Genomic DNA, 25,330 nt, shown 5'->3' on the forward strand with positions numbered 1-25,330 from the left:
GATGTATCAGTTCTTCAAAGAAAAAACTTGCAACTCAGATATTGTCAGAGCAAGAAGCTGATACATAAACTCTCGTCTGTCCGTGTGTCTATCTATCCACCTTGCAAACATGACTCTTAATACACCTCAGACTTTATTTTTGATATATATTTTTAAGTAGTTCCAGCTGGAATTATTCCATTTGGAGCCAAAGTGACATGAATCCAAAGATTTCAATTGAAAACAAGTAAAAAGTTATTATCCTTTGTCAGTGAGTCTGCATAATAACATTAATGAAGTGTAAAGTGCGTCTCTGGCTCAGTTCGGTGGTTTTACGGCCTTGTAGAGAAGATAAACTCGCGCAAGGGTCTCAGCAAGGCGGAGAGCAGAGAGCAGGCGCGGGGGTGTCTGTTTGTCAGTGTGCTGTGATTCAGCTTAAAACACAAATTACATCAATAATCCAGAAATCAAAATAGAAGAAAAAATGAAAGCTGCAATTAATTTAAAGCCTCTTCCTCCAGCTGGATAGATACAGACCGGGGTTCTCAGACTCCCTACAGCAACACACACACACTGACGCACACACACACACACACACACACAGTGAGAAACCTGTTTTTAATCCAGGCACAACTTGGACACTGTGCTGTATTGCACTGCACTACAGCTATACTGCAGTGCACTTCACCTTACCACACCGTTGCTATCGTCTGGTGGTTCACTCGGTCAGTTTGGACTCTGCCCCCCACCCCAGCACTAGGGCGCAAGGTCATTTGCCACAGACCCAGTAATGGAGTCCGGTAGTTAATGTGCTAATGGGCCTGGATTAGACCAAATCCACAGAGACCCTCGGGAGCAAAAGAGGTTCCGAGGTGGGGGGGGCGGTCAGCATCCTAACCTCCGTCTCCTATCCCCTCCACCCCTCCTCCGTGTCCGGGCCCTTAACCCCCTGCAGGGCAACACTGTACTGTAGCCCCGTCTCAGCCTGTCAACACGGTCACTGCCCTGGGAATACAGAGCCGAGAGAGGGAAGGAGAGGGGCAGAGGGAGAGAGAGGAGGGGGGGGGATTTTTAAATGATTCTTTTAATGACTTTATGTAACGTTGGCAGCCGTCTGGCTGGAATACAATAACAACCGTATCAGCATCCATCTGGCTAACTAGGGTGAGGGCGCTGAGCGGGAGACGGGCACAGACTCCAGGCCGGGCAGCCCTCTGCCCCTCGCGTCTCGCTGCCAAGAGCTTTGGGACAACAGGGGCAATACCAGCTCTCCCGAATCAAGACGCTTGTAGTTGCGATGTATGTATTTATTTTTAAAGATTGAAAGAATAACATGTAGAGAGTTTGTCAGGGATATCTTAATTTTTCAGTTGCGTACGATTATGGGTGGCTATAGGTGAACCTCAAAGTCCAGACCCCGTGCTGACCAGCCTGCTGCAGTAGCCGGGCTCATGGGAGTAACCTTTGACCTCTGCAGAGTAGTACTTCCCTCTTACATCAAGATGAGAGATTGTGATTAGTAGTAGTAGTAGTAGTAGTAGTAGTAGTAGTAGTGGACGAGTGACTAGAGGTTGAACAGTTGCTATGGTCCTGAGCAGCAGCTGCACAGACACACAGCCTGCTCTGCACACTCATGCATGTTTACCTATAAAGGTGGAAAGGGTGTGTCTTCATGCATTCAGGGAGAAAACAAATGTTCCCCTGTCTCTTGGTGCGCAGGGTTTTTTCTCTGATTGTTATTATATTTATTTGTTTTTTGCAGTCCCTGAATAACCACCACTCCGGCCGAGTCAGCTTCTGATTTCATCGACATAAATCGCTTCCTGTAAAAATGATTACTCATTTAATCGCGCAGGCAGGCAGGCAGGCAGCGAGCGCGAGCCAAATTTAAATGAAAACAAATCTCTCCGTCTCTAGGTCACGGTCATTGTCTGACCAATAACTCAAATAACAACAGCCCTTGTGTGTATCTCTCTCTCCATCTCTCTCGCTCTTTCACAGGCTGCTTCACCTTATTCAAATCAAAACAAATCATTAAAAAAAAAAGAAAAAAGAAATTTAAATCCAAGCGCGCACAGACAACACAACACCCCCCTCTCCGTCTCTCCACAGCAACCAAATTTAAATCCAAACTCCCGATGGTGGGAATTCCTGGTGTTGTCGCCATAGTGATGGGAGAGGAGGGTGGGGGGGTGGGTGCCTGGTTTGAGAAGAGGGGAGGGGCGAGAAAGAGTTAAATATCCAACAGGGAAGTGAGCCTGGACTCCCCAGCCAATTGCCAGGGATTCATTTGGGCTTTAAAATTCAACATGAGCGAGTGTGTGTGTGAGTGTGTGAGAGAGAGGGTGTGTGTGTGTGCGTGCAACAGAGAGAGAGTGTGTGTGTGGCCGAGAGAGAGAGAAGGTGTGTGTGACAGAGAGTGCATGTCTGAGAGTGTGTGTGTGTGAGAGAGAGAGAGAGAGAGAGAGAGCGCGCGCTTGTGTTTGTGTCTGTGTCTAACGAGCGCCTCTCCCTGCTTGTTGTGTGATTAACGGCTGAGCAGACAGGCCTGCCTGCCAGCGCTCAAGACTGGAGCACAAGAGCTGTGAGCCGCAGCCGCCCCCCCACCCCCGCTCCGGCCAAGGACACACGGAACACAAACTGTCGGTTGCACACATTTGAATTATTAATATTGTGTTTTCATCAGTCCAACACCTCGTGTCCCAGCTGACGCGCAGCCAGCAAGCGCAGGGCAGATATTATTGAGAGCGGACAATACTGTCCCCCGGATCGGGCCACGGCCAGGGTAGCCCGGGGCGCTGGAGCGTCACAATAGCGGGCCCGTTTCATTGAATCGGTGACACGACAGGTGACACTGCAGCGAGTGCGTGAGTGTGTTTGTCTGCGTGTATCTTATCTGTGTTGACACTCGCACTGCCTGTTTGCACCCTCTACGCGATTCTTTACCTCTGCTTATAACCGCTTTGGCAGCCCGGGCAGAGAGTTCAAGGTCCTTCAGTCCCTGCTGGAGCTGGAACAGGGCTCGGCTTTTCCGAGGGTCCCGGCCCACCTCTGCCTCCCTACCCATTAACCAAACCCCAACCGCACTCTCCCACAGACTCCCGGGGCCCTGGTTAATAGTTAGCACTCAGCAATAAAGCAACTCTTGGGTAAAGGCGTGACTTTTATGGCCTGACCTCTGGAACCTTGAAAAGATGTCTATGAATGAATACATCAACACATTTTAAACACATTTCCTTTAATCCCAATTCATTTTTAGAAGGTGTTTTGTGTTGTTGTTGAGAGATGCATTTTCTTCTGCCTCCTCCTAATATCTTCTGCTTCCACGAAAATTGTCCAACGTATTTTTGCTCCTTTGCGCTCCTGTCATAATTCGTAAAATGTATCTCGCGCTCCTTAACTGAAACGCTGGCCTTTTTTAAAAACTTCGCTCAAGAGGGAGAGGTGGGGGGGCTTGTGAACGCCGCATTGTAGGATTCAAGCAGCGTCGCTAGGCAACCAGAAGATCAAGTTTCAAAGTGGCCGAAGTTCTGTGAATGGGGGGAGAGAGAGTCGATGAGGGGTGAGGGGTGCGGGAGGAGAGGGAGGGAGAGGGAGGGATAGAGGGGGGGATGTGTGTATTTTGTTAAGTACCATTGAGGGGAAAAAAACTCACAAGAAAAACAGAACCCGTGCAACTTGTCGAGTCAATTATGGCAAGAATGAAAGGCTGGAGAGAGAGAGAAGTGTGTTTGGTTTCTTTACGATGCTCTTGTGAGATGGCAGAGCGCTATGACTGCTGTGAGTGAGACACGAACAGAGTCCTGCGCTGCGGGCTGTGTGTCCGTCTGACCGTGTGTCCCAGCTGTCCCTGTCTCCGTATGTTGGTCTGACCGCATGTCCCAGCAGTTTCTGTCTCTGTGTGTCCCGACTGTCTCTGTCTCTGTGTGTCTGTCTGACCATGTGTCCCCACTGTCTGTCTCCGTCTGTGTCCCTTCTGTCTCTGTGTCTGTCTGTCCGTGTGTCCCCACTGTCTCCGTGTGTCTGTGTGAGTCATGATAAAGTCTATCTGTCTGTCTGATTCCTAATGATGTCTGCCAGGGTGTGGGTCTCTGCCTGTCCTTATGACGCATGTCTGTCCCTCTGTCCCACAGGGCGTGTGTCCCTGGAGCAAGGGGCATCCCTGCGTGTGGACGGGCTGCAGCTGGAGGACGAGGGCTGGTTCGAGTGCCGCATCCTGCTGCTGGACAGCCTGACGGATGAGTTCCAGAACGGCACCTGGACCTTCCTATCCATCACAGGTGTGTCTGCATGGAGAGAGAGGGGCGCGGAGGGGTGAGGAGAGAGGGAGTGTCCAGTTAATGTGTCCTGCTATGAGTTTTGCAGTGTGATGGCCAGGGAAGCGTAGACCGTCCAACTGGATTGCTACAGTAATCAAGAAAAGTGTCCTCATGGGAAAATAATCATAATTGTAAGAAATTCTAACCGATGCTTTGGCCTTGACACTTGTGTTAGTCCATCAGGGCGTCTCAGTCTCCGGCCTCACTGTGGCTGTCTGGTGTGAGTTCCCCCGGCTGAGCGAAGTCTTTAATTTAACCAATTGCCCCTAGATAGGTCCTTCTTGGTTCCAGGGCTCCAGATTACATGTGGCTGTAGTTGTGTGGTTTCAGTGCCCACGTGTTTACTCTGATTGCTCCCTGGAACGGCCGGGTCTGCGTAATTTGTTACATTCTTGTAAACTTCTGTTTGTGAGCTGAGGGCAATTAAAAATCAGACAAACGCCTCAATTAGAAGCTCCTGCACAGGTTGGCAACATGGGGGGAGGGGAGGGGAGGGGAGGGGAGGGGAGGGTGGGGTGGGTCAGGAGCTGAGCCATGATCGGGTTACTGCTAATGAACTGTGATTAGCGCTGAATCATGCTTATTAATATTCCCACATGCAAGAGTGCCGTCTCCTCCTCTGACCAAGGGTCTCGGAGGGATTTCGCGAACAGGGAAAACACAAACAACAAATAGTTATATTTCGATTAAAGGGTGTCCTTGCCCCTCTTCTCCCTCACGTCGAGCTCTCTGATTGGTCCTTCTTGTGTGTGTTGTGTGTAGCCCCGCCTGTGTTTTTCAAGACCCCGCCCCCGGTCCAGGAAGCTCTGGAAGGGGATTCGCTGGCAATGACCTGCGGCGCCCACGGCAACCCTCCACCGGTCGTGGCCTGGAGAAAGGACGACACCCTGATTGAGAATGGAGACAAAGTGCAGGTGAGGGATGGTCACTACCGGCCCTGACTGACAGACACGCAACACACATCCCAATTTCCTCTTTATGTGACTTCTCTCTCTGTGTCTCTCTCTCTCAGGTGCTCAATGGGACCCTGACTCTGTTCTCCCTGGGCAGAGGCAATGCAGGGGTGTACAGGTGTCACGTGTCCAAGAACCTCACGCACTCCACCCAGCTGCTGGTCAAAGGTCAGAGTGGGTCCTTATCTCCGTGCTCTGTCAGTTTGATTCATAACAACATCCACGTACTGTTGTAAAAACACATATATATTCAAACTAAACTAACAATCATATTTCTTTGCATAATTGAGGTCATAGTGTGACGAAAATGCTGTCATTGTTCATCAACAGTGAAAGCTGCCAGATTCTAAGGAATAAAATATTTATTGGATGTACAAGCTGGCCACCAGTCGCTGCTTTATGTCAAAATGTTGAATATATGACACTGTGCGTTAAAGCTACAGCGCTCAGAAGTTAATTGCAAGGCCACACTGCCCTCTGGTGGACACAGGGTGGACATGCAGGCCTGGTTTCTCACAGTGTGACTGCAGTTTGGCCCTGAACACAAGAGCACTGAACCCTGTTTGGGGAACTAGAGTGAGTTCCTGAGCATCCCTCTTGACCTTTTGACCTCTGCTGCAGGGCCCCCGGTCATTGTGGTCCCGCCAGAGGACAGCACCCTCAACATGTCTCAGGATGCAATGCTGTGCTGCCAGGCAGAAGCCTACCCCTCAAACCTGACTTATCTGTGGTGGAAGCAGGACAAGAACGTCTTCCACATCGAGTGAGTCCCCCGGCACACACAGTGCTGGTCTGTTAGTGTGTGATGTTGTAGCAGTGTGTTACAGTGGGTGTTGTGTAGCAGTGTGTGTTGTGTAACTGTGGTGATGTTGTTCAGGTCTCTGAAGGGCCGTGTGAAGGTGCTGGTGGACGGCAGTCTGCTCATCTCTTCTGTCACCCCAGAGGATTCTGGGAATTACACCTGTGTGCCAACCAATGGGTTGCTGACTCCGCCCACTGCCTCTGCCTACCTCACCGTCAAGCGTAAGAGAGCAGGAGTGTCTGTCTGTGTATGTGTGTCTTTGTGTCTGTTTGTGAGTCTTGCAATTTATCAGTTTTTCTTCTCTCAGTAATTCTGTGTCTCTCTCTGTGTAAGTGTGTCTGTGTCCATGGCCCTTCAATCCTCTCGGTCTGTCCTTCACTTTTTCTGTCCTCTCTCTCTCAATCCCCGTAAGACTTATGCCCATTTGTAATTTTTCAAATAAAAAAATCTCTAAATCTCTCTCCCTCTATCTATCAGACCCCGCCCAGGTGCTAGAGATGCCCGAGGAGACGTTCCTGCCCGCGGGGATGGAGGGCACCATCAGCTGCCCGGTCCGCGCTGAGCCGCCACTGCTCTTCGTCAACTGGACCAAGGACGGGCGGCAGCTCAACCTGGACAAGGTGTGCACTCACTGCCCATTCGGTCCCCTCATTAATTAGTTAACCTCTTGATTGCTTAATTGGTTACGTGTCTTGACAGATTGGTTAATTCCCTGCCTTCCACTCTCCCTCCTCTCCTCCTCTGGATCCTTCCCACACAACTTCAAATCTCCCCCCCACATTTCTCTCCCTCTCTCCCCCCTATCTATATCTCTCTTTTTCTGCTCCTTCTCCTCCTCTGTCTTGGTCCCCTTCTCTCTACTCCCCTCTCTCTCTCTCTCTCTCCCTTCCCCCACCCCCCCCGTCTCTTCTCAGTACCCGGGCTGGATGGTGAACTCGGAGGGCTCAGTGTTCATTGCAGCGGCGAACGATGATGCAGTGGGCATGTACACCTGCACCGCCTACAACAGCTATGGCACCATGGGCCAGTCCGCCCCCACCCGCGTCATCCTGCAGGTCACTGACTGACTGACGCACTGTCTGACTGACTGACGCACTGTCTGACTGACTGACGCACTGTCTGACTGACTGACACACTGACTGACTGACTGACACACTGACTGACTGACTGTAACAACATCGTCTCACCCCCCCCCTCTGCCATTGTCCCAGGACCCCCCCTCATTCCGGGTGAGCCCCCGAGCAGAGTACCTGCAGGAGGTGGGGCGTGACCTGGTGGTACCCTGCCAGGCCAACGGAGATCCCCCTCCCAACATCACCTGGAGCAAGGTGAGCGCTGCCACCCCCACCTTAGTGTTTTGTATTGTTTTCAAAAGCTTCAAATGCCAAACTACTTACATCCCCTCTCTCTCTCTCTCTCTCTCTCTCTCTCTCTCTCTCTCTCTCCAGCTGGGTCTAGTCCCTCGCTCTCCGTACCAAGTGGCAGCGAACGGCTCCCTGCTCCTGCGCCCGCTGGCCAAGGACCACCAGGGGGGGTGGGAGTGTCGCGCTCGTAACCGTGTGGCCACAGTCAGCGTGCGCACCGCCGTGTCCGTGCTGGGTCAGTTTGACTTACACGCACACGCACACAGAGACACAGGCACACACATAAATGCATAATCAAAATTAATAATTCAAAACAGAGTACTTATGAACTCCCTCTCTCCCTCCTTCTCCCACCTCTCTCTCTCTCTCTCTCTGCCTCCCTCCCAGGCACCAGCCCCCATGCAGTGACCCTTGTAACCCTCGTTCCGGGGATCAACAATGTCAATGTCTCCTGGGAGCCGGGCTTTGATGGGGGATACTCCCAGAGATTCACTGTCTGGTGCGTCTGCCTGTCTGTCTGTTGTGTTGCTCTTGTACCCGCTCCCTCTCTCTGTCTCTCATGTGTGTCTTCCAGGGTGTCTGTCTCTTGAAACATGCCTTGTTTATCCCTCCGTCCCTCCATCCGCCCGTCTGTCTCTCTGTCCCTCCGTGTACTGTATTCTCCCTGAGTTAATCCTTCTTCCTCTGTCTTCATCCCTCTCCCTTCACCTTGCAAACCTCCTTTTGTCCCCATTTCTTCCCTGCTCCCTTTCCGTCACACAGGCTGAAGCAGGTGTCCAGAGGGAAGCACGAGTGGACATCGGTGGCAGTGCCGTCCCCACAGTGCTCCCTGCTGGTGGGGGGGCTGCTCCCTGGCACTGGGTACCAGTTCAGCGTCCTTCCCCAGAACAAACTGGGCTCCGGGCCTTTTAGCGAGATCGTCACGGCATTCACACTGGGTCAGTATCATACCAGTACCGGTGACAATGGCAGTAATAATATGATTGTAACGATGATTCATCAATAATTATTTATCTTAATCCCGCTTTATTTCTCAGTTCCCCAGAGCAAACCCCCACCGACAGTGAAGTCCATCCCCATTCTGGCTCCGCCCCGGTCCTTGTTGGCCAATCAGAGTGCAGGAGGCGTAATCTTGCAGTGGTTGCCACCCCTCTTGCAGTCTCCGCCCGTCACAGGCTACATCCTCCAATCACGGCGTGAGAAAGGGGAGTGGGTGGTGCTCGAGGGACTGATTGAAGCCAATCAGAGTGAGATACTGGTCCAGGGACTGCTGAAGGTAAAAACATACGGACGGGGTCTTATTAATTTACCAACTTCCCTTCTCAGTGTTTACCACAGTATATTCTCTGGGTTGTAGGACTATAACTATGAGCTGAGGATGCTGTCTCGGGGGGAGAAGATAGTCAGTGAGCCCAGCGAGTCGGTCAACATCTCCACTGCAGGTCAGTGTGGGGGGTCTGGAGCACCAGGAGGGCTCTATTCTATTATGCTCTGCTGCTTCTAGAACAATCTCTCGTATTCTAAAACGAGCGGGCAGTGCGGAAGGTGTGACATCACGGGGGACGATGTTGTTTCAGGGATGGGCGCCTACCCCACTAGGACCCACCTCTCGGAGCTCCTCCCAGAGCCGCTGTTAGCCGGCGTGGTGGGCGGGGTCTGCTTCCTGTTCGTGGCCATCATCCTCTCGACCGTGACGGCCTGCGCCATGAGCCGCCGCAGAGAGAGGCGGCGCCGGAAGAGGAGGGAGGGTAAGGATCTTGGGAAGGGAAAGGGGTTGTGGGTAAGGGGGGGCGGGGTCCTTGAACAATGACCTGGAAACCTTGGACGGTCGCTGTATGCATTGGCAGGCCCTGTGTTCCCCCCCACAGGCCCAAAATCAAAGTCAGTGAGGAAGATTGAGAATGCAGGAGAAGGAGAGAAATCCCATCCCATTTTCAGCGTTTATTTTTTTCTCCTGCCATATTGGTACAGGTCTGATAGTCAAACAGAGATATTCCAACTTTGGCCCTTCAACTGCCCTCTTCTGCCCCCTATAGCCCCCTACTGCCTCCTACAGTCCTGTACTGCCCTTTACAGCCCTACACCATCGCTCTCCCTCTCCCAGCTGCTGCTCACGACCTCACCTATTGTTTTCTTTGTTTGTTTGTTTGTTTGTTTGTGTTTATTTTGTTTTGGCATCTCATTAATTTTACTTTTGAACCATTGTGTGACCTTTGACCCCTCATGACCTTTTCAGATCTCCCAATCGCCTTCCAGAAGGGGCCGTCTCCAAAGTAAGTGCCCTCCCACCTTCATCGGCTGTCCCTTCCTTCCTTGTTTTAGTTGTAATGATTGATTGATTGGTTGGTTGGTTGATTGCTACTATCGAGTCATTGCCTTCATTGCTGAAGCTGTGCAGTCTGCGTAGATTTCAGTGCCAAGTCCCCTCAGAACAAAATCAAATACAAATGGAGGAGACTGAGACGTTAGTATTGATAGTTGTGAAATGTTCTTTTGATCCAGTTCAGTGCCTTATAGTAGCATCCTATACATGCAAGATGGCTGTAGGATTGTGTTTGTGTTTGTTTGGAAGTTCATTTCTTAGGTTAGGTGTCACAGTGGATGAAATATCGCAGGCCTTGTTCTTCAATATCTGACAGGTTTTAGAAGACACGGGATGTTCTAGAATGTGTTTAGTAACTTGTTTAGTTTGACTGACTGTTGTGCTCTGGTGTAATACAGTGATACTGATCTTTCTCTGTCGCTCCCTGTCTCTGTCCCTCTCCTCCTTTTCCCCTTTCTCCCCTTCCCCGTCCCCCATTGCCCCCTCTCTCTCTTTCTCCCTCTCCCTCTCTCTCTCTCCTCTCCCCCTCCACCTCTTTCCATCACCCTCTACCTCCCCTTTCCTCTTTCTACCTCCCCCTTTCCATCCCCCTTTCCATCCCCCTCTTCTCTATCTCTGTACAGAGCTAGCTCGCTTACTGACAGCCCCGACAGCATCGTAAAACTCAAGCTGTGCCCCCTGCTGTTCAGCCACCGCTCCTCCTCCCCTTCCTCCTCCTCCTCCTCCTCTGACCGCTGCGCCTTCGAAAAGGCCAGCCGCAGTGAGTACCAGGACCAGCGCACCCAGCTGCTCTCCCACTCGGTGCCGCCCCCCCGCTACACGCTGTTCGAGAGCCACCTGGGGGGCCTGCCCTCGCCGACCGCCGCCATCGAGTCCATCTCCCGCGGCCCCGACGGGCGCTTCATGGTGGCGCCGTACGAGGAGGTCAAGAAGAGCCTGAAGAAAGACTTCCCCCAATGCTTAGGGGCATCCAAGCCCTGCACCCCTTCCTTGCGCAGGGGCTCCCCGAAATCGGACTACCTCTCGGAGAAGAAGGAGTCCCCCTCCCCGTTCTCCCTCACCGTGGACCTGCCTCTCCCCGCCGGCCCCCAAACCTCCCCGGGCCGGGTCCGCATGATGGCCAAGAACTTCTCCAAGAGCGCCTGCTTCTACAGCGACGAGGAAGGGGGCAGCTACCGGGAACTGGAGGAGGAGGAGGTGCGGGGCGGGAGTGTGGACCGCAAGGAGGAGAAGAGGAGTCGGGACTCCCTGAAGAAGTACCGCATGTCGGGGCAGACGAGGGAGGACGACCCCAACTGGACCGCTCTGAAGAAAGTGAGGGAGCGGGAGAGGGAGAGGGAGAGGGAGCGGGAGAGGGAGCGGTACAGGCACTCCAGCTACCTTCCCCTGGAGAAGGAGAGACAGCTGACGAATGCGAGTACGCTGGTGTCCCAGATGGAGAGGGAGAGGGGGGTGGAGAGCCTGAGCAAGTGCTTCCAGCTGGCAAGAGAGAGGGAGGAGATGGAGAGAGAACTGGAGCGCTACACCACCGGCTGGAAGAGAGAGGGATGGAGGGACGGGGACAGATCGGTGAGCCAGGGTAGCCTGCGTACGGGGACCGGAGGGAAGGAGAGAGAGGCGGTGGAGGAGGAGGAGGAGGAGGACGAGGAGCCGGTGTGGAAGCTGCAAGAGGTCACTTTCAGGGCCAAAAGCAAGATGGCAACTGGGCAGGCACACAGGGCGAGCGGCTTCCGGAAGGGCTGCTATTTTGGGAACACCAGCAGCCCCTTGAGCCAGGTGTCTGTATCCTCCTCCTTCATTCCTTGGGACATCAGCCCCGTGACTTCCGTGACCAGCCTGGTCCCGGCCCAGAGCCCCCTGGAGAAGGTCACCGCCCCTGCCGTGTCCAGGGTCAAGGCCGGGGGCGAAGAATCGGAGGTCTCGGGGGCCCATGATCGTTCGGAGTCGCCTGTCACCCAGTGCACCTCTCTCTCTTCCTCCCTCCTCTCCCCGACTTCTGACCCCCTCCCTCAAGGTCCTCCCGGGGACGTCAGGGGAGCCAAGTCCCGGTACCCCGAGAGAGGAGAGGAAAGGGGAGAGAGGGAGATGGGTCACTCTCTGCCTGAAGAGGGCTGGAGAGGGGAGTCAGAGGAGGAGTCATCTGCTGTTACCTTCCTCTCCGAGGGAGCAGGAGAGAGAACGACTGAAACACTAGTGGACACGTACTCCTCCAGGGCCACCCTGCAGTCCAAAGCAGATAGGCTGGAACAGAGGTTAGGACAGGTCAGCTGTGTCTCCAGGACTGGGTCGGAGAGGGAGAGATGCTCCAGTCCCCCGTCCCTCTGTCCTGACGCCAGCCAGAGCAGCAGCCTGGAAATGGAGAAGGAAGAGCGGGACGAGAAAGATGAGAGACTCTTGGCCAGTTCTGCCTTCCCAGGGTATGAGCGAGGGAGGGGCTGGGGGACGGCAGGAGAGGAGGAGGAGGAGAGGGAGGGTGAGAGCAGGCCGCAGCCCCCAGACAACAGTACCCTGCTGTCCTCAGACTTTGAGAAAGAGGGGATCAGGGTGCGCTCGAGAAAGAGCGATAAATACCTCTTCGCTGACAGCCCCAGCAGGATGTCCACTCTACCTCTAGTGGAGAACAATGACGTCCACAGTGACCAGTCAGCCTTCTCCATCAGCAAACTGTCCGATTCCTTGAAACCGAAGCAGAAGCCGCAGTGCTCCCCTAATTCCGTGGGTTCCTTGCAGAGGTCTAGGGCATCTCTTCTCCAGACCAGCGCCATCCTGGAATATCTGAGCCTCCCAGGTTTCATCGAAATGAGCGTGGACGAGCCGATGGAGGAGACAGAAGATGTGGACTCATCTGGGCCTATCTCCAGCCAGCAGTCTGGGAGTTGCCTGAGAGACGAGACAGAGTCAGTTACAAGGGACCGTGAAGCTTGTGTGCAGGAAAATGGGGAGGCCTGTTCAAGCCAAAAATGTGCGAGTGTTTTGGACGATAAGACGGCAGTTAGCCATAGTTTCTGTGGCGACTCAGTGCCCAGTGAGGCACAGAAGCTTGGACTTTTCATAGACAGGCTTGAATCTTCGAATTCCAGCTCGAAAGCAGGGCATTTGGAGAAAGGTTGGCCTACATTGGAGAGAAGCCTTCCGACTCCCAGTTTGGAGTGCGAAACCAAACCAGATGATAACAAAGATGACAGGCCTGTTTTTGGTCCAAATCCTGGGACTTTCCTAAAAGACAAGACCGATTTGGCCTTAGAGGCAGGGCAGGCCAGAAACAATCTTGGTGCTGGCTCCGCTGGGAAGGCGGCACATCACCAAAATGAACCCCACGCTACCGGATCCAACCCTTTGGATAGAAAAAGGGATCCTGCGTCTGAACGCCATCAAAAACACCGATTTATCCTGGAAGCTCAGGGCAGTAGGAGTAACCGATCCTATCAATCCCCTGTGCCCTTCATGAAGAAATCAGTCAGCAGCGGCCCAAGCAGGACTCTGTCCTCAGCCGACAGACCAGGGCCTTTCCTGAGGAAATCCCTCAGCTTGGGATCCCAGAAGTGGGAGACTTTCGAGAACCCCAGACCTCAGCTCTCTGAGAGGTGCTTCCAGGATGAACTGGCGTTCCCGGACGTCCGTATCAAGTCGCACAGCCTGGGCCGCAGCCCTTCATCCAGCTTCTACCCGAAACCAGGGCCTTTCCTGAAGGGGCCAGCCGGTTACAGACCTCCAGTGCGGACCGGTGTGCAGGTGGCGCCTGGAGATGCTCCTCCCAGGCAGGAACTGGAGGTGCACCAACGAAGACGGACAGTGGTGGCATTCCCGGAGACGCCCAAGTGGCCGTTCGAGTACCAGAACGGACCGGGAACCGCGCAGACTAAAGCGGTGCTCTCAGGGCCCCCCCACCTGGCACAAGCCCCCCTACCACAGCCCGGGGATGGGGGAGACTTGTTGCTGCCCCACCCTGACTCGATACGGGGCCCCGTCAGAGCCTTCCTGCCCAGGGGCTTCAGCTGGCCCTCTCCCTACCACGCCCCCTTCGAGCCCCGCCCTCCAGAGCTGGAGAAGGGGAGGGAGGCGGAGGCGGAGATGATGAGGGACCACCGGGACGCCAAGGAGGCGCGGGGCAGCTATGCCAGCCAGAGCAGCGGCAGGGGCAGCGTGGGCCCCACCTACGCGCCCTCCCTCCTCCGCTACTCCCTCTCCCTCACCCCCTCGCTGACCGGCTCCCCCGAGACCACGGAGGAGAGCGCACGGCTGGAGAGGTCAGCGCTCGACCTGCAGGAGAAGAGAGCGACCAAAAGGTGAGTAACTCGGAGTCCAGTCATTAACTCCCCAATTCATTCATTAACTCGGATCATATCCATTTATATCTGTGATTTGTATTCTTTTGTTGTCTTTTCAACCTTTGTCGATTTATCCTTCTAGCGGTGATCTGACTATGTGGCCAGTGTGGCCAGAACTGCATGCTTTCTCGTGACCTTTGACCCGAGCTCGTTGTCCCTCTGCGTGTCCGTCGGTCCCTCTGTGTGCGTGCGTCTGTCCGTGTGCAGGAGGAACACGTCTGTGGACGAGAGCTATGAGTGGGACACCGGGGACTTCGGTGTGGATTCCGAGATCCTGGAGACGCTGCGCGGGTATGGGCCGGGGGAGACCGGAGCGCGGGAGCGCGAGAGGGAGAGGGAGAGGAGGAGAGAGAGGCCGCGCTCCACCATCGCACTGAGGGAGCTGCAGGGGAAGGGTGAGAGTCTGTCCCTGTGTCTCTGTGATTCAGTCTTTCTATTTATGTGTCTGTCTGTCTGTGTATCTATTTGTCTCTCTATGTGTCTGTTTTTCTGTCTGTGTGTCTGTCTGTCTCTCCCTGTGTCTGTGTGTCTGTGTCTGTCTGCCTGCCTGAATGTCTGTCCCTCTACTTAGGTTCCTTCCTCATTTTGCTCCTCTTCCATCCCTCTCCTCCTCCCCTCCTCCCTCTCTCCCTGTCTCTGCTCCAGGTGTGTTGTCGGCCCCGCGTTGGGGCGGCTCTCTCAGTGAGGAGCGATTCAACGCCCTGCGCCGTGAGTTCCAGGAGTACCGCCGCACCCAGCAGGCCGCCAAACACCCCCCCGCCCCCCCAGCCGCCGACACCAGCCCCAGCCCCGCCCACGGCTCCGACACTGCGCTCCTCTGACCCCCCCCACGGTCCGTCCCTCCCCTTCTGTCTGTCCGACTACCTGGTGCTTTAGCCTCACTGTCTGCCTGCCTGTATTTCACATTACCTTCCACCAGCCTGAACCTCCGACAGAGGAAAGCCTGCTGTCCTTCTGTCTGTCTGTCTGTCAGTCATGCTTCTTCTCACTTCGCCCCTGTCTTGTGTCACAGCTGTTGTGCTCCAGATGTGCTGCTCAGCATCTAACTCTCCATCTGTCTGTGTTAAAGATTCTGCTGAGGAGCGGCCAGCCAATTCCTGAAGCCTCCGCCCGCCCACTCGCACCCCCGCACCCACACAAATGGACGGCCGCCGGACGCTAGGGGTCTCACCATTGGACAGCCTGTACGTGGGTCGGGGGAAAAAAGATTGCGATTGGACTGCTGGCAGAACAATAAACCAATACACGGAGAGATAAACGCTGCAGGGACGGAACAGAGAGCAAAGCGACCGATTGTAAAAACAGAGGAGGCAACCCGACTGAAACTGTGCGCCCTGATCTGTGCCAGGGCTCCCTTCTCTCACAGTGTGGAGACTGACAGTGTGTGGCCCCTTCATTAAGACCCCATGGGCACCTTACAGCGCCGGGGGGAGCTGGACGGACACACCACATTCCTTGCCCCCGAATTGTTATGATCAATTGTCGATTGCCATAATCCACGGGACAGCTTTATCCAGGTACGAAGCCATAGCAGCGAGGACTGTTCGTTCGCTGAATCGTATGTGTTCTGGTTGTTTTGACGTTGTTGTTGTTGTTGTTGTTTTACTCCTGTTCGTGTGTGTGGCCCCGTGCGTGTTGTTCTTACTGTGGTGCTCTGGTGGTGGTGCGCTGAAGACAGTTTTTTCAATCACTAGCTTATTCTTGTTGTGGACTGTGGATTGTTTTTCTTCATTTTTATTTGCTTGTTTGTTGGTAAGGCCTGGATTTTACTCATAAAGACACACACACACACACAGACTAAACTAAAAAGAAACTTAAATACCAGCGCACCTCATATTTCGTATATGAGTCGGTGTGCTCTGAATAAATGGGAGAATCAATATTTTTTCTATTTTTAAGCATCTTGTCATTTATGGGTAAAGTCCAGATCCCTGATGTTTTAGGAGGGATGTTGTATCTATAATGATATAGCAAAGGAGTCCGAAACAGCTGGAAAAATCCTATAGAGCTTCCTGAACACTCACACATCAGGTATATTTTTAATTAAGATGAGATATTTTTATTGACAAATCCTTACGAATATGAATTTTACTCAAATACAGCTTTACACTGATATATAAAGTGTATTTTTTCAGATAGAAATTATATCTTGGAAGAAAGATGCAGGAATGTGTAACTTTGATAAAGACAAGAAAAAGGGCAGAAACTCTGAAAGCTTTTGATCACAGAGGCTTCTATGGGATTTTTTTTCCAAAGTGTTTACAGCTGACACAGAGCTGGGGAGCCACCCAGCCTGTAGGGATGTGTTGTTTATGTTCAAGACGTTTGTAAGCTGACTGCAACGCTGCTGGCCAGTTTCCATGCCAACTCCAGAGACCCAGCAGCTTGTGCTCCTGTGCAAGGGTTTACTAGAGCCGTCAATCGGTGCTATCAGTCAATCAGTCAAGCGATCGATCGATCCGCTATCGAGGCAGGTCAAAATATATCAAGGCGCTTGGATGCAGGCGGGAAAAACCTCTGGATCAGCTTCCTAGAGCAAAAATGTATAACATTTATCCTTGCATTTATGTTATAATTGATGTGATATATTTATGGGCACTGTGCATCATAAATATATCACATCAATTATAACATAAATGCAAGGAAATATGTTTGATAAAGATGTATCTGCCCTGCTTTTGCTGACTCTGGCGTTGATGTTGCTGCCTCTTGCTCTGCAGTCTGCCTGCATTCACTGAAGAAGTATAAAAGGGGAGAAACATGTTTTATTTTGTTTTTTAGTTTGTTTCTGTTAATGTTCTGTTTTTTCACTCCGCTGTCAGTATCCCTGGCTGAACCACTTGCAGGAATGTGTTTTCTAGCAAGCGCTGCAGTAAGGGATCAGGGGGGATTAGGAGTGGTGATGGGGGGGCTCTCACTGTGTGAAGACCCCTACTGTCACAGCAAAGGGTGCTGTGGGCTCACACAGTTGCAAGCAGCCTTCGTTTTCAGTGCCCGCAAATCTACATCAGAATGCTGCGTTTCCAACATTCTTCTTTGAGAAACATGGGGCGCTTAAAGGTGGATATCGCCCCCAAACTGTGTGCATTTTCTGAATTATGCAGGGTAACTACCACAATCTCAAACTCAGCATCTTCTGCCCTTCTGTTCCTGGGCCTGGAGCCCTTTCTCTCTCCAATCCTTCCCTGAATCATGTCACTTATTGGACATACACCACATTGTTTTAAGGTCCTTTTCACCCCTTCGAAAAAAAAAAGGCTTAAAAGATTATTTGGAGTCAAAGACACACTGCCTGTTACATAATTGGCAGCTTGTGGTGAAGGATTCAACTGGCCCAGTCAATCCACTTAATCAGTCCCACTGCATAACTGGCGGGCTGGAACTAAAACTGTACAAAATATAAATTCAAATCCACACTTAAGCACACGAGTCCAAAGCAGGAGCAGTTCTGTTAATACAGTAAGAACCAAAACACTCTGAACATTAAAATTCCCCTCAATAGACGTCCTGACTCGAAGTGCTACTGTCATGACTGTTAACCAGCAGGTGAGCACAGCCAATAACAGGAGAGGCCTGGAGATAAAAGCGTCTGGGAGGAACTTAAAAATCAACAAAAAGGGAACGGGGGTGGGGACTGAATGTTGGGGACTCCTCCCATTTCCTGTCAGTGAGGGGCGCTCTGGGTCTCGCTGTGCTGTATCTCTGTCCACTGAGTGTCACTCATGCGCTGTTCCTTGGGGCCACAGCCATCTCTGCTCTCTGTGTTTTAAATGCCTAAATGTTTGTTTGTTATTTTGTTTGTTTGTAGACTGAAACAGATATTGGAGAGAAACCATATCAAAGCTTTGACCTACAGTACCTGCGATTCGAGAAATGACAAACTTGCACCCTGTCGCATTTTGATATATAACCAGCAGAAAGTGGCCCCTGATCATAAATGAGATGGCGATGGGGTACAGTTGCCTACATCGCATGTCAGGGTCGGTCGAAGGTGAGATTTGGTCCACCATTTTGTTTCCAGGGTTCTTAATGTCACTGCTCTGACGTTTTTTTTTCGAATTAAGAAAAAAAAGAAAAGAGAAAAGTGAATAGTTATGATTTTTTTACGGTACTTAAAAAAAAAAAAAAAAACTATATATATATAAAAAAAATACAAACTCTAAAGAGAAAAATGAAGACGGGATAGAAGCCTATCTTTTATTTAAGAATTCGCTGTGTATTTAATATTTTTGTATACAGAATTTTTCATGGATAAAAATAAACATTTGTTTTTAAAGTCATTTTTCAAATTTTGTACAAAGGAGGGGCTCAGATGATAAAGTCTATTGTGTTGTTTTTCTTTGTTTGTTAATGTTTTTGTTTTTTTGATGTTTTTTATATGTGTTTGTTGGAGATCGAATAAATTGGAATCAGTTGATTTTAAGATGCCCTGTGTGTCCCATGTGTTTCCACAATGAACAGAGGACACTAACTGTTCTCTCGCAGGTGGAAGGGTCATGAACAGCTGGGTTTTAGCCATTTGCGTATCAGACGAGCACAGTGCCAGCAGAACACTTCAGTGCTCAAAATCCCTTGGGTTGGGGCGGCACGGGTTTTTGTTTGGTTGTCATGTTTGTGACGTGTGCTGATCTGGATGTGTCAAGGACGGGCCCCAAACCCCCACTTCCCCTCGGTATCTTCTGATCCTTCCCTGGGGCCTGAGCTCTTTGTTTCCTAGTTGAGCTAATTGCTTAACGAGCATAAGAACATAAGACCAAATGCTTAGCAGAGGTCTCTTGTCACTTGCCCCCCTGAAGCATAGTGGTGTTGGCTGCTGTAGCTTCTAGCTGCCTTACCTGGTCAGCAGAGCTGGACTGAGTTGAGACGGACTGGAATGGGATGGGTTGGACTGGGCTGGGATAGGTGACCTCTATTACCATGGGTTGACCCTGGATGGGAGGGCGGCTCTGACTACATTTCTCCCCAGCACAGCCTGTTGTTCCATGAGGGCAGCTGTTATCTTGCCGGACCATTAATGTTTATGATCCCAAGTTGCAGTTCCCAAAACTAAAGATCTGTTCTTCATCACCTCCTGACCAGATCCTCATTACTTATTTATTAATTTACTCGAACAAATTTGACCAAACAGCAAACAAACTGGACACACTACCAATGAAGAAATCCTCACACAAGAGCCAGGTTCCCTTTTTCACGCTTTATTGCAACTGTGTGTGTTAGGTACATGTTAATGAACGGGCACACTTCCGGGATTCTCTCTCTCTCTCTCGCACACACACTCTCTCTCTCTCCTGCAGTCCTCTCTCTTTCTCTCTCCTCCATCTCTCCTGCAGTCCTGTCTGTCTTTCCTTCTCCCTCTCATCTCTCTGTCTCCACCTCTCCTGCTCCCTCTCTCTACCCACCTCTATCTATCCTACACACACACACGTGCATCTGTTACTTCGCACACATGCGCATGACATGCTTGACCATGTTGCCGATGCCGTCGAAGATGTAGTGGTAGTGGTAGTCCGTCTCCCACATGAAGGTGGGCGTGGTGATCACCCTGTTCTTCTCGTCCACATACACCTCGTGGAGGGGCAGGCGTTAAGGAAGACAACAGCCTGAGATGGGACAGCAAGGACGGCAGCAGAGCACACAACAGACAAGGCCAGAGCAAGAGCACAACAACTAGGGCAAGAACTACTGACAGAATGTGTCGGACTGGGTCTGTGTGTGTGTGTGTGTGTGTGTGTGTTTCTGTGTGTTTCTGTGTGAAAGGGTATGTAAGGCTCCCGGGGGTTGTGTGTTTGTGTGTGTCTTTGTGCGTAAGGATATGTAAGGCTCCCGGGGGCTGTGCCGCGCCCCCATGCTCTTGACCGCCTGCACCATGCTGGTCTGCGGCCAGCGCCCCCAGCGGCTGCTCTCGTCCCGCTCGTGCCCCATGGTGACCTCCAGGCTGGGCAGCACACGGCATGCCAACATGGGGGCCATGCTGGACAGCCTGCAATGGGGTCAGAGGTCAGAGGTCAGGTGGAACAATGTGGGGATTATACAGGGTAGTGAAATACAAAATGGTGCATACCCAATGGGTTTGCGGTTGCGGTGGAACTCCTTGAGGACTCTCTCCACCTCATGGTTGATCTTGCAGTCTTTCCCATCATTGTGGAAAGTGGACCTGTGGCAGACGAACACGCACACATCTTAAGACATACACGCACAGCTCAACCTCAACAAACAATTAGTTATAGCACACACACAGACACACAACAGAGTCGCAAGAAACAGGCACACACACAACAGTCACAACACACACATACTCCCTCTCTCTCTCTTTCTCTCCTTCTCCCCTCCCTCCCATGTCCTCCCTCTCAGTGTCCGGAGTCTCACAGGTTCTTGGTGATCCCGTGACCCCCAGGGAAGATAATGGCATCGAAGCTGTTGACATCCAGCTTGGCTAGGTCATGCATCTGCATCTTCCCATCACCATGGCAGAACCGGGCCGACTCCACCATCATGTTTCTGCACAGGGACACAGGCACACATCAGGGACACAGGGATGGGAAAAACACACGCGGACAGATAAGAGACGCAGGGACCGGTCAAGACACATGGACATTTTGTTGAGTAGACAGTCAGGGTGGCTGGTGCCAGTGTTGAGGCTCAGTGGACCACCCAGGACAGGGGCTTAGGAATTCTGGGGGTCAGAGGTAGGAGGTACCTGTTGTCCCCTGACATGGGCTGCATCTTCATGTGGTCCATCACGTGCATCTGCTGCTGGTTGGGGGCGAAGATCTGGAACCGGGCTCCGTTGCGGCTCAGGTGGTACATGGTGCTGTGAGAGAGAGGGGCAGAGAAGGGCGGCCAGTGGGAGTCGGGGTGGGGGTGTTAGAAGAGGGATTTACACTGGGGCAGTTTTTCATTTGCAACAGGCAATTTCCAAACAGATTTCCCAACCAAAAGATTCTCCCTGACAGTCCTGGTGGATTCGATTAAACAGGAGGAGGATTTGCTAGGGGCAAAGAATAGGGAGTGCTGCAGCAGGAAGGACCACAGTACAGTGCTTAACGACCTGTAGGCACCCAGGATCCAAGCTGTGCAATCCCTGGGCTCTAGGGGAGTGGGCATCTGGTTCGAGTCGGGATACAGACTAACAAAACACACCAGTCCGATAGCTGAACTCTGGGCTGAGCATACAAACAGGGTTCACTGCATCGCCTCCTGACAGCCTTGCGGATAATAGTGAGAACAATCTGTGTGACTGTGTAGCTGTCCAAAAGCATCCTGTGTGTTTAAAGCGCTCCCACCGCCCTGCCCTGGTCATACTCACTATGTTGCCTCGTGGACATCGGTACCATCCCACCAGCCGCAGCCGGAGAACACCTGGACAGGGGAGAGAGAGAACAATACATTTTGAATATAGATCATAAATAATATAAATACTGTTGCTAATACAGTGTCAACCAGAACACAATACGGGGAGTGGTAAAGCAAAGGACAGTGAATAGATTTCTAATAGATTTATTAGAGTGTAGAAAAATAACAATGACGTTTTTTCAACAGTTGGTACAGGTACAATTAAAATGCATGAAATAGGGTCCACTGAAATGCATCTAACAGTCAACTGTCACAGTGAATGTTACAACGAAACCTGCAAAGCGGGCGTTGCACATTGCTGCAGTGTGATTGTACTTTCTTAGCAAGTCAGTTTCTTCCGTTGTGTAGGTTAGCTATGTGAGGAGTGCTGTAAATGCGATTTGGCGTCTAATGTCGGGATTTAGCGCCGAGGAGCAGCGGCCACCGCAGGGGTCCATGCTGCCCCACAACCTGCATCTCACAGTAAGTGAAGGGGGATTAATTCAATTAATATCACCATTAATGCCAGCCGAGCAGAGAACCATTCACCTTTTCATGATAAAAATACATTGTGCTTGGTAATGCGCAAAATCTGTATAATATCCCTTATATAATTGTTATACACAATTAAGCATGCGTAATATAGCAATGCATGTTGTTAATGAATGTGTGTGTGAGTGTATAAATATATAGACTGTATATAATTTGGCAGAAAGTGATACACAGGTTAACGTTTGTAATTAATAATTATTAATAATACAGTTCATAATTATTGTTTTCTTTTTCTTTCCTTTGACCCAATACTCAAATTGTCCTTCCATACCCAACCGCACACCCAGTGACAGGAGAAACGGCCCCCCATGGCACCAGGGGGCCGGGCCCTCCCTCCCTCCACACTTACCACAGCGATGTTGGTGTTGCCCCAGTTGCCCCAGTCGCCTTGGTGAGCCAGACAGGCCGGCTGGCGGGTCAGCACCGCCGCCACTTGCTTCGCCAGCAGAGCTCTGGACCCCAGCATGTTTCCCTTCTACAGCCTTCGCTTACAGCACCGCAACAGAACCGAACTCAACCGAGCCTAGCCGAACCGAGCCGAATCGTCCGTTAACGAAAAGTGAACTGCCATGGGAGCTCGTATTTATCCACCCCGCTCCGCCTGACGTCACCCGTAAGCTTATTTCCTGAGTGGATAATATAAACGTGTTGTTCTGAAGCAACCTTTTATCTTTTCCAGGCGCTCTTCTAATTATACCGGCCCATGAATCTCATTAGGGCGGTTCAGTAATCTCTCAGCTGGCCCCGCAGATTTAAAGCATAGTGGTTTTTTCTATTTTTTTCGTGGATTGATCTCCTGTGCACAATCCACGGACGCGGTGGTTAATCTCTCTTAATCTCTACCTCTGAACTGTCTGTCACCCCCAGCCTGCCTGTGACAGTCATCCTTGTAATGAGTACTTTGCTGTATGTCAAGGAATTTAAACAGTATTATTATTATTATTATTATTATTATTATTATTATTATTATTATTATTATTATTATTGTTATTATTATTATTATTATTTTCCAGAATGGCGGAACTAGTTCTCATGGGTCTTCCTTCCTCTGACGGTCTCTGGGGAACGTGAATGTGAAGACACAGACAAGAGGGGACCTGCGACCACTTACTAATAATGTAGAGACTCAGAGGAGTGACAGGTAGGACCCATTGTGGCCTCTCAGGACTGGACCTACACACACACACCCTGCCCTGCTTTGTTGGTGTCCATCCAAAGGAAATGTGCCACCCTGCCAAGATCCAGAAGTCAGGCGTACGTTACATAAGCAGGTCTCCAGGCATGCTGTTGGGCCAGGTGATTCGACTGCCACCATGCATGGTGTTGCTGCAGCGATTGTGGAATCCGTTGCTTCCTGGGCTGAATTTCTGGCATTTTACGTCCACATTCTGTCCCAACGTGCGGTGATTGGTAAATTGGTGGAGGTGGCCAGCTCTGTTCCTGGAGAAAAAGCCCCAGTCTGGCAGGGTTCTGCGACGAACAAACGAAAAGGACTGTCTGGAGCTCAGAAGCCCAGTCGCTGAACCAGTTCATTTCTTAAAGGTAACACAAAGCACACAGTGTGCCGTAGTGCTGAGGAAAACCATGTGTCTCTATAGCCCAACAAGAGGGCCAACTCCTGAGAGAGCTGGAGGCCCCCGAGAGGACTAGTGTCTCATAAGCCAGGCATGTTGTCAAAGGCCTTCCCACCCAAGTGCTCGCATTTGCTACTGTGCATAAGAATAACAGCCCGCTCTCTCCATCCAAAAGTGTGTGGAGATATGGGTATTGTGTTAGTTTGCATACATATTAAGAATATATATGTCTTTAACTTTCATGTGCATTGATGTCGCGTTAGAATTTGCAAATCAGTGAGTCGTTTTTAATAAGTAAATACATACATAAACATACATACACACATAAATGAGGGAAGGTCTGGGGAGGCAGGCCTGGAGCATGCTGGGGACATTTGCTTGTCTCACAACTGTGCTCTTCAGTGTCTGTGGCAGACCCAGGAAATTTGTCCTCTTAAGCACATTACCTTGTAATGCTCTTAGTGAAGGAGAAAGAGATTTTCAATTATATGTGGTGTCACTGGTTTGTCTGCAAACCAAACCAAGGGCAGGAACCCTTTGCAGCCTAAAGACAGACACCCACACATACACACATTAAAGACACTGACACAATGTGCTCCACATGCTTTATAAAAGGATAATGTAAAAAACTGAAGGTAAGGATGTATTCCAAGAGGATGGACAGAGAGTGGATTAGCAAACAATTTAGAGAGCTGTACACACAGAAACTCGGCTTTGGGGGGAGGGGGTGTGGTAAAAAGCTTAGATTGGGAACGCTAGCTGCAGTTCAATGGAGTGAATTGTGCAAAACGGGACAAAAGCTTTAAAAATCCTGCAGAGACTGGTGGCAACAGGAAGTCAATTATAGGTATGCGAGATATGTATGGCCACATACAGGGAATTATGGGTAAAAGTTCAATACAGCCCCTCATCTCAGCTTCAAACTCTTACTGTGCCCTGACACACCTAGGCTACTCACTTCCAAGAAGGAAAGAAAACATGAGAAAAATTAATGAAAGAAAGAATGAGTAAATGGGAAAGAAAGAAAAAAAGATGGGATAATGAGAAGATGAGGAGATGATCTTACTCTGAGAAAACAGCTTGTGGAGGGAATGGTGCAGTGGGGGAATGGCTGGGTGCAGAGCTGCTTAACCTCAGCCCCACACTGCTTTTGACTCGGCTGGGCAGAGAGAGAGAGGGAGACAAAGACAGAGACACAAGCTGGTGCCTATATGTCCCCTGAGCTCTCCTAGCCCAATCCCCTGCATGTGTCCTCTGCTCACCATGAGGGGAAGCCTGTCATTATCCTGTATGCAGGAGATCGCAGCTTCTTAACTCAATTGCAACTAACACTGTCTGAGAGTCTTAAATGTTGTGACACAATGTATTTAAAAAGTTTGTATCGTAAGGTATCGTTTTACTGGCCAAAAGATAAATGTAAAATTTGCAGTTTTGCCTATATAATGTGAGTTTCTATGCTGCAAAGCAGGGGCTGGAGAGACTTCATTTTTCAATTAGACTAATTATATATGACACCATCAAGGGCAGTAGTGTGGAGTAGTGATCAGCAGGGACACACGCACCCGGGGACAGAAATGGAAATTGGACTTCAAGGCATTCAAGACGGAAAACAGGAGACACTTCTTCACACAGATAGGTGTCACAATCTGGAACAAACTGAAAATTGGGAACATTTCAAAATAGACTGGATAGGATCCTTGGAATGAGTGCGATGGGTCGAATGGGCTCCTCTCGATTGTAAACTTATGTTCTTATGTTCTTATGTTTGGGCTTTGGACTCAAAGCTGGGGGTCGTGGGTTCAAT

General features: G+C 50.9%; 2 protein-coding genes across 2 annotated transcripts in view; one reads left to right on the top strand and one right to left on the bottom strand.

The window, feature by feature from the left end:
- The window catches only part of LOC136759292 (uncharacterized), a 30,587-nt gene extending 12,096 nt beyond the window's left edge, over positions 1–18,491 (top strand). Inside the window, exons 4-22 of the mRNA XM_066714215.1 lie at positions 4,113–4,259; positions 5,061–5,212; positions 5,311–5,419; positions 5,873–6,014; positions 6,129–6,274; positions 6,531–6,673; positions 6,968–7,108; positions 7,265–7,381; positions 7,502–7,652; positions 7,805–7,916; positions 8,180–8,355; positions 8,455–8,693; positions 8,775–8,859; positions 8,995–9,165; positions 9,654–9,690; positions 10,364–14,026; positions 14,276–14,463; positions 14,714–14,900; positions 15,138–18,491. Coding sequence (XP_066570312.1) covers positions 4,113–4,259; positions 5,061–5,212; positions 5,311–5,419; positions 5,873–6,014; positions 6,129–6,274; positions 6,531–6,673; positions 6,968–7,108; positions 7,265–7,381; positions 7,502–7,652; positions 7,805–7,916; positions 8,180–8,355; positions 8,455–8,693; positions 8,775–8,859; positions 8,995–9,165; positions 9,654–9,690; positions 10,364–14,026; positions 14,276–14,463; positions 14,714–14,889 — 6,095 coding nt within the window. The 3' untranslated portion in view covers positions 14,890–14,900; positions 15,138–18,491. The remainder of the gene's footprint in view (positions 1–4,112; positions 4,260–5,060; positions 5,213–5,310; positions 5,420–5,872; positions 6,015–6,128; positions 6,275–6,530; positions 6,674–6,967; positions 7,109–7,264; positions 7,382–7,501; positions 7,653–7,804; positions 7,917–8,179; positions 8,356–8,454; positions 8,694–8,774; positions 8,860–8,994; positions 9,166–9,653; positions 9,691–10,363; positions 14,027–14,275; positions 14,464–14,713; positions 14,901–15,137) is intronic.
- Positions 18,492–19,243: 752 nt separating this feature from the next.
- On the bottom strand, positions 19,244–22,516 carry gatd3l (glutamine amidotransferase class 1 domain containing 3, like). The gene is made up of 7 exons (XM_066714216.1): positions 22,302–22,516; positions 21,375–21,427; positions 20,766–20,879; positions 20,435–20,566; positions 20,130–20,222; positions 19,883–20,048; positions 19,244–19,636 (listed from the first exon to the last, which is right to left on the bottom strand). The coding sequence occupies exons 1-7, from the start codon at positions 22,416–22,418 to the stop codon at positions 19,502–19,504; spliced, it is 810 nt and encodes a 269-aa protein (XP_066570313.1). The 5' UTR covers positions 22,419–22,516; the 3' UTR covers positions 19,244–19,501.
- Between the last annotated feature and the right edge of the window lie 2,814 nt (positions 22,517–25,330).

This window comes from Amia ocellicauda, chromosome 9 (assembly GCF_036373705.1).
Source record: "Amia ocellicauda isolate fAmiCal2 chromosome 9, fAmiCal2.hap1, whole genome shotgun sequence".
NCBI lineage: Eukaryota > Metazoa > Chordata > Actinopteri > Amiiformes > Amiidae > Amia > Amia ocellicauda.